General features: G+C 42.2%; 2 protein-coding genes across 2 annotated transcripts in view; both read left to right on the top strand.

Annotated features, from left to right (window-relative positions):
• LOC128613094 (deleted in malignant brain tumors 1 protein-like) lies at nucleotides 1-11,053 on the top strand. Its single transcript, XM_053633658.1, has 7 exons — nucleotides 1-21; nucleotides 597-667; nucleotides 745-797; nucleotides 4,803-4,953; nucleotides 5,666-5,859; nucleotides 9,491-9,635; nucleotides 9,762-11,053. Exons 1-7 carry the CDS (start codon nucleotides 1-3, stop codon nucleotides 10,003-10,005), a joined length of 879 nt encoding a protein of 292 aa, XP_053489633.1. The 3' UTR covers nucleotides 10,006-11,053.
• The window catches only part of LOC128613095 (bone morphogenetic protein 1-like), a 22,785-nt gene continuing 13,945 nt past the window's right edge, over nucleotides 10,524-19,363 (top strand). The window contains exons 1-6 of the mRNA XM_053633659.1: nucleotides 10,524-10,539; nucleotides 11,149-11,299; nucleotides 12,279-12,475; nucleotides 13,762-13,860; nucleotides 13,992-14,036; nucleotides 18,941-19,009. Coding sequence (XP_053489634.1) covers nucleotides 10,524-10,539; nucleotides 11,149-11,299; nucleotides 12,279-12,475; nucleotides 13,762-13,860; nucleotides 13,992-14,036; nucleotides 18,941-19,009 — 577 coding nt within the window. The remainder of the gene's footprint in view (nucleotides 10,540-11,148; nucleotides 11,300-12,278; nucleotides 12,476-13,761; nucleotides 13,861-13,991; nucleotides 14,037-18,940; nucleotides 19,010-19,363) is intronic.

A 19,363-nucleotide genomic window follows, 5' to 3' on the forward strand; every position in this document is an offset into this window, starting at 1 on the left:
ATGGCCTTCTGGTGTCACCAGGTAACCCAAGTAGCGTAGCTTTGGTGTACAAAAATTTCACTTAGCCAGCTTCAAGGAAAGGCCTGCATGTGCCAAACGCCCTAACACACTGGTGAGGTCTTCCAGGTGCTGGTCGAAGGTCGGTGAAGCAACCACAATGTCGTCCAGGTACACCATACAGCAGTTGTGGGTGAGCCCTGCTAATACAGTATTCATCGGTCTTTGAAATGTTGCAGGTGCATTTGATAACCCGAAAAGCATAACTTTAAACTGATAGAGCCCTTTGTGTGACACGAAAGCTGTCTTTGGTTTTGGGTCTGGGGCCACTGACACTTGTCAGTAACCCCGCGCAAGGTCCAGCGTGGAAATAAATCTACCACGTGCCAAAAAATCCAGAGAGTCATCCACTCTCGGAAGTGGGTAGGAGTCCTTCACTGTATATTTGTTCACTTTCCTAAAGTCTACACAAAATCTTGGATCTGTGTCTGGCTTTTCAACTACCACAATTGGAGAGGCCCAGGGCCCTGAAGCAGGCTCAATAATGCCATCCTCCAACATTCTGGAAATCTGCTCCTTGATCATCTTTCTTTTTGCAGGTGAAGCACGGTAGGGAGGAAGACACGCTGGCTTTGCAGTCCCAGTGTCTACTGTGTGCTCAACCAATGAAGTACGTCCCAGCTTTGCCCCAAAAAGATGAAGAAAAGTCTCCCAATAGGTGTGCCAGTTTTTTCTTGTCCGCTGAAGGCAGGGCTGCTTGTTCCAACACTGGAAGAAGATCGGTCTGGACATCCTTAAAGGTGAGGCTAGCTACATGGCCCTCCAAATCATCAAACTCCAGCAAGCTTAGGTCTGGCACTGAGGTGGCATTATCTCCCAATTTAACGCTTCCAGTGGCTGGGTGGATGTGGACGTCAGCCTGAATCATAAAATCTGTCCCTAAGAGAATGGGACAAGACAGGTCTGGAATCATGGCAAAGCGGTGAGTAAACGGTTGCTCCAGCAGTTGAACAGGTAGCCACACAACAACAGATGGGGTGCATTGTTTTGAGTCCGCCAACTCAAGCGGGGAAAAATTCCAAGGGAGAATGACATCTCCTTCTATCCCACATTTAAGAAGGGTGAATGGATGGACTGTGAAATGCATGTGCCTGTATCCAGGGTTGCCTTCAGTGAAACCTGATTGATGACCACCACTGCTATCAGTGGAGTATTCTTTGACCTCTTTGGGCTGTTTCGCACCAAATTAACTGTGTGTGAACTTTCTGTCTGTTGTGCACTGGTCCCTGACTCCGTTCTCTGCTTACCCTCACGAGCCCTTTGAAACCTACGAGGCCAAGCACCAGTCCCACCACTAGTGACCTCAGAAGTATCTGGGGTCTCCTGGCCTATCTTAGAAACTACTGCAACCCCTCCGGCAAATTCAGCACTACCATTCTGCCTATTCTTCGTACAGTTCCCACAATTGCGTGTGGTGACCCCCGGAGTCAAACATTTGTAGCAGTACAGGTCCTGTCGAGGAGGTGTCTCGGTAATGGGGGCTCTACTGGAAGAAACAGGCCCTAATGCAGCATGTAGTTCATGGGTGGTCAGAAGTAGCTCTGTTGAAGTTGTAGGTGCGGTAGCATGAAGGGCTAGTCTTTACTGACCAGAGACACGCCGGCAGATTTCTTTAATCTGTTCTCGCTCAGAGGGCGGTTGCTTTAGTCGCTTGAATTCAGTCACTAGGTGAGCTACAAAACTTGGGAGTGGCTCATTTGAAGTCTGAACTCTGTCCAAAATCCCTCTCCAGACTTTCTCTACATTGTCTGTAGGCAGGAAGGCCTGTCGAATGAGATCTGAGAAATCCTCCCATGAGAGAAGGTGTGGCTGCATGGCAGAATACCACTTCCGGGGCTCCTTTCCAAATAACCTTGTCAACTCAAGGAAGAACTGAGTGTCAGATAAACCAAGCGTTGTCTTGTACAAAAAAACAGACTGAAGCCATTCTTCAGGGTCAAGAGATTTACCCCCATCAAACACGGGTGGCATAAGTCCAGGGAAATGGGCTGAATGAACAGCAGGTGTCAGTGGATATAACTGCTCAGTGTGGCTAGTGAGAGTGTGTGTAACCGGGGTTGAGCTAATTACAGGGTAGGCATTAGAGGCTTGTCCCTGTGTTTGTTAAGAAGTCTGATGATCTTGGTTGGTGTGGCTAGCGAGTGTGCACGTTGCAGGGGTTGAGGTAAGTATAGGGTGTGCCTCTGTGTCCTGTCTACGTGAATGCTTAGAAGTCTGATCTTCTAACTGCTGCAGCAAGCTGCGTTGTAAGTCAACAGACATTCTAAATGCCGATGTTAGTGGGTCTGCCTGTCGTTGCAACTTATCTACCTGAGTAGCAAGACGGTGAACTATGAAAGACCCACCATCCAAAATTTGAGGTGAAACCAATCTACCCTCATCATTACCACCCCCATATGTGAATATGTCAAAACGCTTAGCCATTGCAAGAGTTGAGTAAGAAATGTGGTTATACTCTTGCAGAAAACCCTATCAATAATTAAATGAGAAGGGGGAAAAAATGCTTAACATTAGTTAACATTAACATCAGTAAGAGAATGTATCTCAACGGACAGCAGTAATGATCCTAAGACACATAAATAGAAGAAAAAAAAATATATGCATGTATATATACATGTATCCCAAAATACCCAGTCACTGCATGTACTCCCAAAAGCAACAGATAACCTTAAATCCAACAGTAACAGTTTAAATGAATGGGTGTTCACTTTTTTCTTTCTTTCACCTGAACACATACGTATTAAACACCCGGTGCATTTTTTTCTCTGCCCACGAAGTGCTACTTAGCTCGTTTGTCCATAGAATCCAGACCCAAAAGTCCTGCCTTGTCCTCTCCTCCACTACGCACGCCAGTAGTAGGCGGAGATAACCGAGGTGTGTCGAATCAGTCAATCAGAAACGTGCCTTTCCTTTTCCAAAGTCCTCGCCTTGCATGCACGGGTCTCTGATGATGCGGCTGCACACAATTTCTCACAGCAAAGTCACACAAACAAAAGTCACAAAAAGGTCTTTAAAAAAAAAAAAAAAGTAAGAACTCAGAAACACGCAGAAAAACAGCGAGGGAAATTCTCTTCGAAAAACGTAGACAGCAACACTTAGAAAACATTTAGTGGCAAAAAATAATAATAATAATAATAATAATAATAATTTATCCCACAGTGGGTTTTCTCCTCCAACGCAGTAGTGAGACTTCGGTGGTTGCTAGTTTATCCCGCTAGCATGCGTGCCAGCTAATTAAAAGTCCAGTACGAATGAAACTTCACTTACAGTTCACTTGCTTTATGAGCATCGAGTACGAAAGCCACATTTAAAGTTCACTCACTCTCTGGTGTCCAAACTTTTCTTTCCAAGGATGTTCATTCACAGTTCGGGCGCCATTTGTAAGGATCCGGCTAGATCCTCACGGGTTTCTCAGGAAAGTTAATATAACTCAGCCGGACACAGTGAAAGTGCTGTTCTTCGTTTATTGCATTGAATGATACCATAGACTTACGCAGGGTTACAGGTCGGTCATTAGAAGAGGATTTAACCGAGTAAAACATCCCAAAAATGGTACCTTACATGAGACCGCGTGTCAGGTTCACAGAGAGAGAGAGAGAGAGAGAGAGAGAGAGAGAGAGAGAGAGCAGGGCGGCGACCACGCCCCTTGACCCCACATGACATCATCATAGCCGATCATTACAATATCTCGAAAATCACCTGTGCTCTTTAGCAAAGGGAACATGAACAAATGATCCATTTACGCCCACTGATGTAAACCTGTCCTGTGGCTAAATGGCATGAATAACATCTGAGCCTAAACATAATGAACAGGAGAGCTTTTAGGAGCAAGTTCAGCCCTCTCAAATCTAGAATCAGACGTGCCTCTGTCCAAGATGAAACATATTTCTTGGAGCAGAGCAGAACATGTTATAGGAAAATTGATGAGGCTCTAAAAAGGTTAAGTCCCAATAGCACGGCTGAAGTTTGTGCGCCTGCAATATTGTCCTCTGGATCCACTGGTCTGAAGTTGGTGCTGACAAGTGAGCAATCTTTTTTTTTTTTTTTTTAGCTGTAATGCATCCCAGTGGCATTCCAGCTCCTTCTTGAGCAGACTCCATACGACACTTTAGTGATGGAGACCTGTGCTATTCTTTATAAGGTTTTCTTGAATGCAGGACCAGTAGGCAGCTCTGGCACAATGGGTTCATTTACACGTGCCATATTGTAATTGAAATTTTTAGAAAATTGCATTGGTATGAGAGGAATAAAACACTAGGACCTGCTGTTGTAGAGCATCCTTCATCACACCACCCAGTCATTATTTACTTTTCTAAATGGAACAGTAAATGTATTGCTGCAACCCTACACTTTACAGCCCATTCTCTGTGTAATTATTGTTCTGTGTATTTATTGTCCTGCACTCGTCTGTTGTATATTGCACTTTATATAGTTTTGCGTACTGTTATGTGTTGCACCATGGTCCTGGAAAAACGGCATTTCGTTCCAATATACATATACAAGCTACATAGACATATATACAAATGTGCCAACTGAGGAATAATTTATTAATTATGTACAGATTTTTTAAAACATTATATTAGAAGAGAAAGTGTTAGGAAATTATGACACTGTAAACCTGTTTATTGGTACATGCTTGTTGTAGGTAGGTTTGCCTAAATAATTAACTGCACCTCTGTGCTGTAACTGCAGAGAGATACAGTGTTTAAATGTTGATATTGTGATACAAGTGTGATATTTTTCAGATGGACCTCCATGTGGTGGAGACCTGACTCAGACACAAGGGGAATTTTTCAGCCCAAATTTCCCCGATGAATATCCAGAAGATACAAACTGCATATGGAGGCTCCTGAGCCCTGAGCAGCAGGTGGTGTCGTTAACCTTCGTGTCTGTTGAGTAAGAAATTTCTTTCCTTCATTTTTACTTGCTGATAAGTTACACGTCCCTGTGTAAATGCGAAAAATATACGTATGTTTCTTTGTGGTTAGCTTCCTACAATGCTAGTTTGACAGATGGAGTCACTGAAAAAACACTTAACATGTTTAAAATTAAATAATGAATGTAAACAAACACATTATAAATAACTCATTGGAATGTCCTTAATGTCTTCATGTCATTGGCATGAATGCAGTTTATCCACATATTTTGTATTTGCTATTTCTATGCTAAAATTCACAAGCCTTTTACTTGTTTAAGAGTGAAATGCAGCCACTGTCAGAAAAGAAACCTTGCAAAAATGAGATGATTTCTGCTTGAGATGGGTTACACACACTCAATGCTTAAATGCATATTCATCATATTAAAATTATATTACATAAAATGTTGAAAAAAATAATGTTAAATTGTGATTTTGGCTAAATTTAATCACAATAATGCAATCACCCAGACCCCCCTCTTAAATAGACACCTACATATACAAACCCTGCATGTATTTAGTAGTAAGTATCCTGTTTCTGAGTGTTAGAATTTTGGTATCTTTACTCTTTAGGGCACAAACATCATAAACATTTTCCAAGCAGTATTATAGTATTTCTATAAGCCACTTGGATAAGAGCATCTTCTCAGTACAGTACATTTAAATGTAAATGTAAATGTGTGTTCTTCTCAGTATCGAGTTGTGCCCCGACTGTGACTGTGACGCTGTATACGTGTACGACGGCCCGTCTTCTTCATCTCCCTTATTGGGAACTGTATGTGGACATGGAAGGAAGACCTTCAGCTCAAGCAGGAACACTCTAACTGTGGTTTTCTCCAGCGATAGCTCTATTAACGGGAGAGGATTCATCGCACACTGGAACACAGGTGATCTAATCATATACAGTACATTCAAGTCCATAAGTATTTGGACAGTGATGCAATTTTCTTAATTTTGCCTCTGTACCCTACAATGGATCTGAAGATGTGATTAAAGTGTAGAGTTTCAGCTTTAATTCAAGGGGTTTAACAAAAATATTCATGAACCATTTAGGAATTACAGCCATTTTCCATTGACGCAAAAGTAATTGGACAATGGACTGAAAAGCAGTTTCATGGTCAGGTGTGGGCTGTTTCCTCATTATTTCATGACAAGTTAAGGCGTTAAAAGCTCGGAAGTTGATTTCAAGTGCTGAATTCGTATTTGGTAGCTGTTCATGGGAACTCTCAATATGCACTCCAAAGAGGTGTCAGTACAAGTGAAGGAGGCCATCATTAGGCTGAAAAAGACAAAACAGACCTATCAGAGAGATAGCGGCCAAATGAACAATTTGGTACATTCTTAAAAAGTAGGACTTCTCTGGTGAGCTCAGCAACAGCAAAAGGCCTGGAAGACCACAGAAGACAACTCAAATGGATGATCTCAGAATTCTTTCTTTGATGTAGAAAAACCCATTCACAACATCTAGCAAAGTCTTGTGTACTTGTGACCCAGTATTCGGTACATTCAGGGGAAAAAAATCTTTTCACAGGCAAATAAACCTGTTAACTTCCAGCTTGTTTTCTTCACATTCACTTTCACTCCACTAACAGCTACATATCTTCACAGTATTTTTCAGATCCTCAAAGCTCCAGCACAAAACTATAGAAGCAAATGTCAGACACAAATCATATCCTGGTTTCAGACATAATCCTCCCTGGTGGTCAATATATGAGACCACCGCTGTGTTCTCTGTAAACACATGGTGACCTCTCAATTGACGTTGGCTGCTGCTGCCATAAGCTCCACTAGTCTCCTATAGAGACTGGAGAGGATGCCTAGATCCAGCTTTGTCTTGCTCAATGTTGATAGGATTGACCCTACACAGGTTGGGGATAGAAACACCCTCATTGTAGTAGAACCCTTATAACCCCTAGAAAAGTTGTCCACTGCACTGGAGAAAGCATACTTTTCTGAGGTTCAACCTGAGCCCCAAGCTCTTCATGTGGATGAGAACAACATCTCAATTGTGCTAAAATTAACCAGTCATCCAGGTAGTTTAGTACAGGGATGCCCTGGAGTCATAATGGAGCCAGAGTGACATCCATGCACTTTGTGAAGGTGCAAGGGGATAAAGCTAGCCCGAATGGAAGAACCCAGTCTTGTCTATGTGCAAATATGCACCTTTTAGACCTATAAACCAGAAACCAGTGGGAAACCAGTCCTCAAACTGAATCTGTGGAACGATAAGTTTGGGCGCCAGCATTTTGAACCTGTATGTCCAAAGAGTACAATTCAGACGATGCAGATCTAAAATTGGCCACATACTCCTCTATTTTTTGCGGACCAGGAAATGATGGCTGTAAAAACCTCCCTCCCTCAGGGAACGGGGTCCATGTTCTATGGCCCCTTTGTCCAAGAGGCATCTTACTTCCTGCACTAATGTCAGGCTCTGGTTTGTGCTGACTACTGTGGTGAGCACACCTCTGAACTGGGGGGGTGGAGCTCTAAACTGGACCCGGTAACACTTTTCTACGATAGACAGAACCCATGGAGACACATTTGGCAGTAGTTTCCATGCTGCCAGACGGTCTTTTAGTGATGTTAACTATTCCACATTCTATTGGAGGGAAAGCATCAGATTTTTGTTGCCCTGTGACAGCTCGCTGACCAGAGAAGACTGAAAACTTGGAACAGCCTTGGTTAGGGGAGGCCCTACAGTAGCACTGGGGGCTAACTGCCCTAACAACCTCATGTCCCCTGATACGTCCCACCACGGCCCCTCAGGACCGCTCTTCTTTGTCTGCTTGGCTTTTATGACCATTCTCAGATCAGGCCTAGTAGCAGGCCGTGTCTGTGGCTGCCCGGTTCCCCTGGCTGTCTGGGGGGGTTGGCAGGGTGCCATACTCACCTTCTGTGTCTCCCTCGCACTAGTGCTGGCCCGGGCTCCACTCGTAGATGCCCGGGTGAACTCGAAACAACAGGGAAGGAACTTGCTGAATGCCGACATATGTCGAGCTCACTCAGCAGGTCTGCTTGGTCGGCCTGCAACACTGTCATTGTCTGCAGTGACCCACAACCAAGACTACTACTGCATAGGCCTTGCCCACCAACGCCAGGGTGGCCTTACACGGTGGCTTGGATGACAAATGGCTGAATAATCCGACATCGTGGGGTTATAAATACGGCTTATGCATGGTTTTCCCCCAGAAGCCTGATATTTTGTCATGCACTTCTGGAAAAAAGGGGAGTTTTCTGCAGTGTGAGGCATTTACTTTCACTGGGGAGAAAAAAGCTCATCCAGCCTTAGTAATCACTTCAAGCAGCTCTTTATATGCTGTTCTCCGTTTTTAGTATACCCTTTTGGCTCCTCGGAGTCAGAGAGGAATTATTACTATTATTTTTGTGTATGTGTGTTTTTTTGGGGGTTTTTTTGGCTTTCCATAGCGGAAGGAGGAGTCGCTATGCGAGCTCCAAAATCCAGCGGAGAGAGGAACCTGGAGGACAGAGCAAGAGATAGAGCAGCGCTCATCTCCGGCTCCTCTTCCGGATCCATATGAGATGCCCCGGAACTGAGACTGATAGTTGCCTTGGCAGCAGCCGGCCCAGATCCGCGAGGCTCTGAAACCCAACTCACTTCGGCTTCAGAGAAGAGAGCGAGTCGCGAGTAGAGCTGCCTAATGTAAGCGTTACAATGCGCAATCAGACCTCACAAGGGCTGCTGTCACAGGCTCCAATCCTAGACACTTCACACAAAAAGTGTGCACTACTCCCCGTGATGAAACGGGAGCAAGGCGTAACACACTTCCTGAATTCTCTCACTCATATTTTTCTCTCTCGCTCATTCCTTTTTTTTCTTCTCTTTTTTTAAAAGGATAGAAAAGTCCAGAGATTTTGAGAAAAGATATAGAGGAAATGAAGCATCTTTTTGTTTCTTTACACATACAACCGACATGCAGTCTAGCTGACGATAATAAGGCTGATAGCGTGGTTCACAGGTGCCATATATATCATGCTACGCGCTTAATTACCACATCACCTGATCACGGCAGGCCTATAAATAGGTATGATTTTACACAAGCTTCAGATGCCGGTTGCGCGCAAGGATGTTCCCCATAGTGTTATGCTTAACGCAACGTGGAGTTCCCTTTGAAAGGGCACACTACCGAATATGCTGTTAAAAGGAAAATAATCAACTTCGGGGTGGTAACAGCAATGTCACTTCAATAGCCTGTTGAAGACTGTAGCATAAGGAGAACTGTCTTCTCAGGGTTCTGATTCAGGATAAATACATTTCAAAAATCATCACAGAAAACATGTCACAGTGAAGGAGACCGTCATTTTGTTCAGAAGAGGGAAAAAGAAAGTCTGTAAAATGATGAACAGAACTGTTTCCCCGACTGAGGAGTAACTTTTTAGTAACGTACTGATTTTTAAAATACATTATGATATTTTCTCAAACCAAATGATCACAATTTTACTGTGTTTATAATACTGATCCTGTGATTCACTGAGAACTGTTGTGTTTTTCTGTTGAAGTTCTATGTGGTGGAACTCTGACTCAGTCACGAGGGGAATTTTTCAGCCCCAGTTATCCCAATAATTATCCCAATTACGCAAACTGCACATGGAGCCTGCTGGCTGGAGAACTGCAGGTGGTGTCGTTAAACTTCACATTCGTCGAGTAAGAAATCACCTTCCTGTTTCTCACCTGCTGATAAATCATACCTGACTTTGTTTAGATCTTTATCATTTAAGTATATTTGTCTGTGGTTAGTCTGTAAGGCTAGTTTCATTACACTTTCTTCAGTTTGGAGTCATGCTGTGACTTTATTCACGTGTACGACGGCCCGACTGCTCGGCATTCCCTTTTGGGTTCTGTGACTGGAAATCAGAGAGCTACCTTCAACTCCAGCAGCAGATACGTGACCGTCATTTTCTCTAGTGATTTCTCCAGGACTCGACAAGGCTTTCGAGCAGAATGGGCTTTCATAGGTAAGTGTTATTTAATGTCATTTCAACTCCACTCATTTTGTTTATGGACAGTTCAGTGAAAAAATGTAGGTATAGTGGCATTTTATCTTGAGCCAGTTGTCCATACATGGCCGTATCCTTATTCCTCTGGCCAGCTTGCATACACCAATGGTTAAACAGAGTGGTGGAAGTGTAAGACTTTGAATTGGAAGACTTTGTAAAGACTTTGAACTGTCCTTGGAAAGCATATCTCAAAAATCACCTGTGCTCTTTAGCAAAGGGAACATGAACAAATGATCCATTTACACCCACTGATGTAAACCTGTCCTGTGGCTAAATGGCATGAATAACATCTGAGCCTAAACATAATGAACAGGAGAGCTTTTAGGAGCAAGTTCAGCCCTCTCAAATCTAGAATCAGACAAACACCAAATATGTCTTGATCGTGCCTCTGTCCAAGATGAAACACATTTCTTGGAGCAGAGCAGAACATGTTATGGGAAAATTGATGAGGCTCTGAGCTCTAAAAAGTTTAAGTCCCAATAGCGGGGCTGAAGTTTGTGTGCCTGAAACATTGTCCTCTGGATCCACTGGTCTGATGTTGGTGCTGCCAAGTGAGACATTTTTTTTTTTTTAGCTGTAATGCATCCCAGTGGCATTCCAGCTCCTTCTTGAGCACACTCCACATGACACTTTAGTGATGGAGACCTGTGCTATTCTTTATAAGGTTTTCTTGAATGCAGGACCAGTAGGCAGCTCTGGCACAATGGGTCCATTTACACGTGCCACATTGTAATTGAAATTTTTAGAAAATTGCATTGGTATGAGAGGAATAAAACACTAGGACCTGCTGTTGTAGAGCATCCTTCATCACACCACCCAGTCATTATTTACTTTTCTAAATGGAACAGTAAATGTATTGCTGCAACCCTACACTTTACAGCCCATTCTCTATTACATATACAAACTACATAGACATATATACATATATATGAACAAATGTGCAACATCCTTTAAATAAGGAATAATTTATTAATTATGTACTGATTTTTTAAAACATTAAGAGAAAGTGTTAGGAAATTATGACACTGTAAAGTTGTTTATTGGTACATGCTTGTTGTAGGTAGGTTTGCCTAAATAATTAACTGCACCTCTGTGCTGTAACTGCAGAGAGGTACAGTGTTTAAATGTTGATATTGTGATACAAGTGTGATATTTTTCAGATGGACCTCCATGTGGTGGAGACCTGACTCAGACACAAGGGGAATTTTTCAGCCCAAATTTCCCCGATGAATATCCAGAAGATACAAACTGCATATGGAGGCTCCTGAGCCCTGAGCAGCAGGTGGTGTCGTTAACCTTCGTGTCTGTTGAGTAAGAAATTTCTTTCCTTCATTTTTACCTGCTGATAAGTTACACGTCCCTGTGTAAATGCGAAAAATATACGTATGTTTCTTTGTGGTTAGCTTCCTACAATGCTAGTTTGACAGATGGAGTCACTGAAAAAACACTTAACATGTTTAAAATTAAATAATGATTGTAAACAAACACATTATAAGTAACTCATTGGAATGTCCTTAATGTCCTCATGTCATTGGCATAAATGCAGTTAAAATTATATTAGATAAAATGTATTGGCACCCTGTCCAGGGTGTACCCCGCCTCGTGCCCGATGTTCCCTGGGATAGGTTCCAGGTTCCCCGTGGCCCTGAAAAGGATAAAGCGGTGTAGAAGATGGATGGATGGATGGATTAGATAAAATGTTGAAAGAAATAATGTTGAATTGTGATTTTGGCTAAATTTAATCACAATAATGCAATCACAAAGACCCCCCTCTTCAATAGGCACCTACATTTTAAATCTATGGGTGACGGGGCTTTTTCTGTCTATGCTCCTTCACTTTGGAACTCTCTTCCTCCTGAACTCAGGGAAGCTCAGACCTTTGGCATTTTTAAAGCTCAACTTAAGACACACTTTTTTTAAACTTGCATTTGATTGCAATGTCTTCTTTTATTATTATTATTATTATTAACGTTGTTGTTCTTATTAACTTTTATATGTTTTATTTTTCTGTGGTCTGTTTATTTTGTGTACAGCACTTTGAGAAGTTCCTTTTAAAGGCGCTTTATAAAATAAAGTTTATTATTATATTACATATACAAACCCTGCATGTATTTAGTAGTAAGTATCCTGTTTCCTGTGTGTTAGAATTTTGGTATCTTTACTCTTTAGGGCACAAACATCATAAACATTTTCCAAGCAGATAACAAAGTATTTCTATAAGCCACTTGGATAAGAGCATCTTCTCAGTACAGTACATTTAAATGTAAACGTAAATGTGTGTTCTTCTCAGTATCGAGTTCTGCCCCGACTGTAACTGTGACGCTGTATACGTGTATGACGGCCCGTCTACTTCATCTCTGTTATTGGGAACTTTGTGTGGACATGGAAGGAAGACCTTCAGCTCAAGCAGGAACACTCTAACTGTGGTTTTCTCCAGCGATAACTCTATTAACGGGACAGGATTCATCGCACACTGGAACTTTACAGGTGATCTAATCATATACCATCATAAAATCATAAAAAATAAGCATACATATCAACACTCATGTGTGCTCAGGTGGTAGAGTGGGTTGTCCACTAATCGTAGGGTTGGCGGTTTGATTCCTGGCCCACATGACTCCACATGACTCCACATACCGAAGTGTCCTTGGGCAAGACACTGAATCCCAAGTTGCTCCCGATGGCAAGTTAGCGCCTTGCATGGCAGCTCTGCTACCACTGGTGTGTGAGTGTGAATGGGTGAATAAGACACAGTGTATAGTGCTTTGGATAAAAGGATCAAATTCTGTATTAGATTTTTCTATTTCATTTGAAACTCCAGAACTGAGCCATCAACTGATAGAGTTAAAGGACCTGCTTTAGATATCTGCTGAGGAGAGCTGAGAAGCAAGACTTCAGCCTTATTACTGTTCGTAAAGAGAAAATTATGAGACATCCATGATTTATGATACCAGTTAATAAGGAGGAACTGCTACATTTTACCATTTTTTAAGTGGATATAAACTTGTGTGCCATCCACACAAGTTATAATTTAAACCAAGGGATATAAAGAGAAAAATATAAATGCTAAAAAGTAAAGGGGCCAAAATTGAAACCAAAATCTTGCAAATGAAACCGATTGATAAAATTGACTCATCACTCTCAGCAAAGAGGCTTTAAAATCTCTAAATGGAAAATCTCTCTCTAAAAAGGGCTTCATCCCAGTCAATCTTTAGATGCACCATAGGCTGCAATTATGATAACATGATTAATAATAATTTTGATGGGAGCGCCTCATAATGCATTTATTTACAATTATAGTTTTATTCCAATAGTAATTTCTGCATAAACATTGCCATGAATAGTTCTAAATATATGCACATCCTCACACACAAGAATAAGTTGACATATTACATTCTGTGCATTGAAACTTGTGTCACAACTGCCCATGACAGTACCCCTCCCCATCAACAGAGAGCATGTACTTGTGGCCCAGTATTCAGAAAATACCAAAAAACCTTTTTACGCGCAAATAAACCTGGTAACGTTCCAGTTCACTCTCTTCACTTTTAGTTTCACGCTGCTAATGGCCACATGCTTATAAAAAATGCTCACAATCCTTTTAGGATCCTCAAAGGTCCAGTACAATATTAAAGAAGCAAACAACAGACACAAATCATCTCTTGGATTCTTATGACTGCATTTGGAGTACATTGGATACAATGATATTTTTGGGCAACCATTGTTATAGCTTGTAAATGATTGGTTTTAAACATGTTTTGTTCCTTGAACAGATTCCCCATCCTGCAGGTATAACTGTGGTAACAATCTCAGTGTGTGTTCCTGCACCAGCGACTGTCAGGACAACAGAAACTGCTGTTATGATAATAATGGTGAGAAAAAAGTTAACGATTAAAAAATATCCCAAGGAAACACTTGAAGATTCTACTCCTTAAGATAGTGTGCAGCACATATTCATATATAAATAACCTAATAATGTTTCTTAACATAATCTCTCTAACAGAGTACTGTTCCACAACTGTCCCTGAAACAACACCACCATCTTCAGGTACATTTACATGAACAGGAATAATACACATGGTGTGGTGCTATTATAAAAGTAATTTGGCATGCTATTTGGGGAGCATCTAAGGGACATTCTGACCAAATTTAGTTCAAGTGCTTCCAATGCTTTAGTGCCACCATCAGGTCAAATTTGGGCCTAATTTGGAAGTATGTTTATGATCATAACTTTTGTACCATACGTCCAAAAATTAAAAGCCATCAATTAGTGCCTAAAGAAATTTTCTGCCATCTTGGATTTTGTCAAAAAGCCTCACAAAAATTATCAGAATAATGTGAATTCTCCAAACTGTTTGTCCCTAATGAGCCAACGAATCTGAAAGCAAAGCCACCAAACAGGAAGTGAAGCTGTATCTCAGCAACAATTTTGCACACTGACATAAAACTTGGTAGGGACCATGACCTGAGGCTATGCAGCAAATTTCATTTTTCAATTTTATATATATTTTTACTGATCAAAAATATATATATAATGCTGAATAAAAAAAGCTTACATCTAACTGCCTCGTTTTCTGCTCCTCCTACAAATTTTGTCCAACGTTCACCAAATTTGGCTCTTATAATCTTGCGATCTGTCTGAACAAAAAGACATCAAAGGATTATTGATATTCAAAACTGTTCTCCTGTAACACTCTGGTAAATGAAAAGGCAGTATGTGAGTGTGTATCTCAGCAATGCATCTACATATCATCATGAAACTTGATACATATATTCAGGACAATGCCCTGAATGTAGAAGTTTTGTGACTGCACCAAATTGTCATCAAGAACTGCAGCAACTTTCAGTTGTTTCCTTATATCAGGTTTGTGCTAAATTCACAGCTCTTTTTCCCCTATAATTCCCTGGTGTATGCTGAAGTAAGCACACACCAAAACCTGAAATTCTGGTGGATTTTCCACATTCTTTGTTTATTCTATTTAATTTGATCACAGTATTGCTTTTTAGACCATTCCAGACTTTCCTCCATAAATCTATAGCTTTGTATTTACACTTGAACCCATTTATTTCTAATTTAATATAAGACTGCATTTTATTACTCTGTTTAAACAGATTCTGGCACAACAATAGGAACATGGGAATCAACAGGTGGATATGAACAGCATAAGCATTCATGAATCATTCACAGGAAAATAAGAAATTTTGTTGTAATGAAAATCCAGTTAGTTGGGAAAAGCATTTGTATCCTACGAGCTCTTGAGTTTGTGTAAAGTAGCTTGTATAAGTTGACCCACTAATGTGAACCTCAGTTGATCAGCATTAAATTGTACAGTTGCCAATGAGTTTCTGTGGTTTTATATACACAACAAATCCATAATACAAAACAAATCCATTAATTAAGACAAAAAAGGAGGAAGAGTTCGTGTGTGATAATGTTAGTCAATGGGCTGCAATTGTTGAATTGCATTACTGGAGGATTTAGCATGCACTGTGCTTAAGAGGTGGTTTTTCACCATGTAGTCGTTTTGTTGTTTTCAGAACTTTACTATCCTTTAAAAAAAAGGAATGAGAGAGAGAGAAAAATGAGTGAGAGAATTCAGGAAGTGTGTTACGGCTTGCCCCCATTTCATCATGGAGAATAGTGCACACTTTCTGTGTGAAGTGTCTACGGATGTAGCATGCAATGGCAGCCTCAAGAGACTGCACATGGTAATTTGCTGCCCGTGGCATTGGTGGGCAAAACCTATGCAGTAGTAGCCTTACTTGTGGGTCACTGCAGACAATGACAGTGTTGCAGGCCTACCAAGCAGACCTGCTGCGTGAGCTCGACATATGGCAGCATTCAGTCAGTTCCTTCCCTGTTGTGTCGAGCTCACCCGGGTATCCCCGAGTGGAGTCCGGGCCAGCACTAGTGCAAGGGAGACCCAGAAGGTGAGTATGGCAGCCCTCCAACCCCCGCAGACAGCCAGGTGAACCGGGCGGCCACAGTTGCGGCCTGCTACTAGGCCTTATCTGTGAATGGTCATAAAGGCCAAGCAGGCAAAGAAGAGCGGTCCTGAGGGGCCGTGGAGGGACGTATCAGGGGACATGAGGTTGTTAGGGCAGTTAGCCCCCAGTACTACTGTAGGGCCTCCCCTAGCCAAGGCTGTCCCAAGTTTTCAGTGTTCTCTGGTCAGCGAGCTGTCACAGGGCAACGAAAATCTGATGCTTTCCCTCCAATAGAATGTGGAATAGTTAACGTCACTAAAAGACCATCTGGCAGCGTGGAAACTACTGTCAAATGTGTTTCCATGGATTCTGTCTACAGTAGAAAAGGGTTACCAGATCCAGTTTAGAGCTGGACCCCCCCGGTTCAGAGGTGTGCTCACCACAGTAGTCAGCACAGACCAGAGCCTGACATTAGCACAGGAAGTAAGATCCCTCTTGGACAAAGGGGCCATAGAATATGTACCCCGTTCCCAGAGGGAGGGAGGTTTTTACAACCATTATTTCCTGGTTCGCAAAAAATAGGAGTATGCGGCCAATTTTAGATCTGCATCATCTGAACTGTACTCTTCGGACATACAGGTTCAAGATGCTGGCGCCCAAACTTATCGTTCCACAGATTCAGTTTGAGCACTGGTTTGTGACGATAGATCTAAAAGGTGCATATTTCCAGAAATATCGCTAGATTTATTCCCTCGCACCTTCACAAAGTGGATTCTACAATGATGAGGGCGTTTCTATCCCCAACATGCATAGAGTCAATCCTATCAACACTGAGCAAGATAAAGCTGGATCTTGGTAGACTATTGGAGCTTATGGGTCTATTGCACAGGAGACCGTTCAGTGGTGGCTGAGAAGTTGAGGGTTTCGTCCAAGGACGAAACCTCTGAGAGTAATCAGTGTCACGCAGCGATGCCTACGTGCTCGAGAATTTGAGTGTCCCCAGTTTCTGGCCTTGGGTAACACTCTAGGGGTGTCTCCTTAGCGCAAGATGGTAATGACAGACAGCTCCTTCACGGGCTGGAATGCGGTCTTAGGCAGCTGTCCAGCTCACTGTCTCTGGAGCGGCCCTCATCTGGAGCGGCATATAAATTGCCTAGAAATGTGGGCCATATTTCTAGCACTGAAATTCCTTCTTCCTCAATTGAGAGGTCACCATGTGTTTACAGATAACACACCGGTGGTCTCATATATTGACCACCAGGGAGGATTATGTCCGGCGCCCCCTGTTCAGGCAGGCGCAACTAATTATTCTCTTTGGAGAAGGAAAGTTTGTCAGTGAGTGCAGTGTACATTCTGGGAATATGGGTACTGACATCCTTTTGAGGCAGGGGCTGAGGCCGAGGATTTGGTGGCTCCATCCACAAGTGGTGGAGTCCATATGGCGAGGTTTGGCCAAGCGGCACTGCATGTGTTCGCTTCCGAGGAGACAACACACGGCCCACTGTGGTTCGCCCTCACTCCTCCCACACAATTACGGCTGGACGCCATGGTTCACATGTGGCCGAGGTCACATCTGTATGCTTTTCCCCGATCACTCTGCTCCCACAAGTTCTAGCAAGAGTTCACCAAGACAGTCTATGTCTGCTGCTAGTAGCACCTTATTGGCCAGCTCGAATATGGTTCTCAGAAATAATATCCCTGGATATAGCTGGCACTCCTTGGGCGATTCCCATCCGCAGGGATCCACTGTAGACCAAGTGAACTGCACAATAGCTACAGTCCTGGAGTTCTTACAAGAACGTTTCTCAGCGGGGTGGGCTCCTTCTACAATCACGGTTTACATGGCTGCCATTTCGGCCAGCCACACCCATGTTGATGGAGCCTCTGTGGGGCAACATCCTCTAACTTCGAGGTTTATGCGTGGTGTCAAGCGGCTGAGGCCCATCTGCAGGCCGCGCATACCTTCCTGGGACCTTTCTGTGGTCCTGGAAGGTCTGTCAGGAGCCCCATTTGAGCCCTTAGAGACAGCCTCTGAGAAGCTTCTGACTCTAAAGGTAGCTCTTCTGCTGGCCCTGACATCTATCAAGCGAGTTGGAGATCTACAAGCTCCTCTTCTGGACACTGGATAGTATTTGAGTCATTACAATGAGTCATTACTCATGCAGAACTGTATACTAATTGGTCAATTGACCAAGTTGTTCTGGTGGTCTTCAACTAAAAAGTGCATGCAAAATCTTCTATACAATTCCTTTACATTCTGGACTGGAAAAGCTGTTTTCTTCTGTAAGTAGTGAAGACTACCTATCAATGTTCTCACAAGGGTCTGCAACATATTCTGACAGTGTACCAGAAAATAACAGACAGCATTCTTAAACAATGCTGAAACCATTGTTTATTGCGATTGAGAATAACTCAAACGTACCACAGAGCACATGGTTTGTGATGAAGTAACATATAACTATGCCTATCAATGTAACACACTCTTGCAGGTTAGATTATAGATTACATGATCTTTAGCAGAAATGCTGGATTAAGCCACACCATGACCTGTTTGCACTCTAGTCCCCAACAATGCATTTAATTCACCAACTCATTTGGCTATAGCAGTAGCAGTATAACAGTCCAGCCAGATACAGAAAGCCCGCCTTTTATACTTTTGCAGAAAATATAGTCAATTGGCTTGGGTATCACACATTTCTAGTGTGTCTGGTAGTGGGCCACTGTGAAACTGTAACCTGTATCCGGCACGGATTAGAGCCAGCCAAACCTCTACCTTCTCATTAGCATTAACAAACCCAATAATTTACTGAACGCCACTGTGATAGCTTCCAGAAGATAACCGTCCTGGCAGTCTGGAATTTTAGAAAGTAGAACAGCTCTGTATCCTCTTTTTTTTTATTATTATTATCTGGATCATGGTATTTTTCTGTTCTAGACTTTCGTCTGTAACACATCAGTTATGCGTTTCCTTAAATGACTTACTTTGAGTATTAAACCATATATTTTGTCACTCTGTTTAAACAGTGTCTGGCACAACAGAAGAAACCACAACAACAATAGAAAAAGAAACAACAGCAGAAGAAACAACACCAGGTGGAGTTTAATATTCAATATTTATGTTATGAAAAGATTAATGACATTCATAATTGAATAAAGATCCTTTTTTCTTTTTTAAATTTAATATCCATACCCATATTAAATCATGTTGTTGTTTTAACTATGTTTAAACATTGTCTGGCACAACAGAAGAAAAAAACAACAGTAGAAACAACACCAGGTGGGTTCCCTTTCAAAGGGAACTCGACGTTGCGTTTAGCATAACACTATGGGAGCGTCCCTCGCGCGCAACTGGCATCTGAAGCTTGTGTAAAATCATGCCTATTTGTAGGCCTGCTGTGATCAGGTGACGTGGCAATTAAGCGTGTCGCATGATATCTATATGGCACC

This window comes from Ictalurus furcatus, chromosome 9 (genome assembly GCF_023375685.1).
Source record: "Ictalurus furcatus strain D&B chromosome 9, Billie_1.0, whole genome shotgun sequence".
Lineage (NCBI taxonomy): Eukaryota > Metazoa > Chordata > Actinopteri > Siluriformes > Ictaluridae > Ictalurus > Ictalurus furcatus.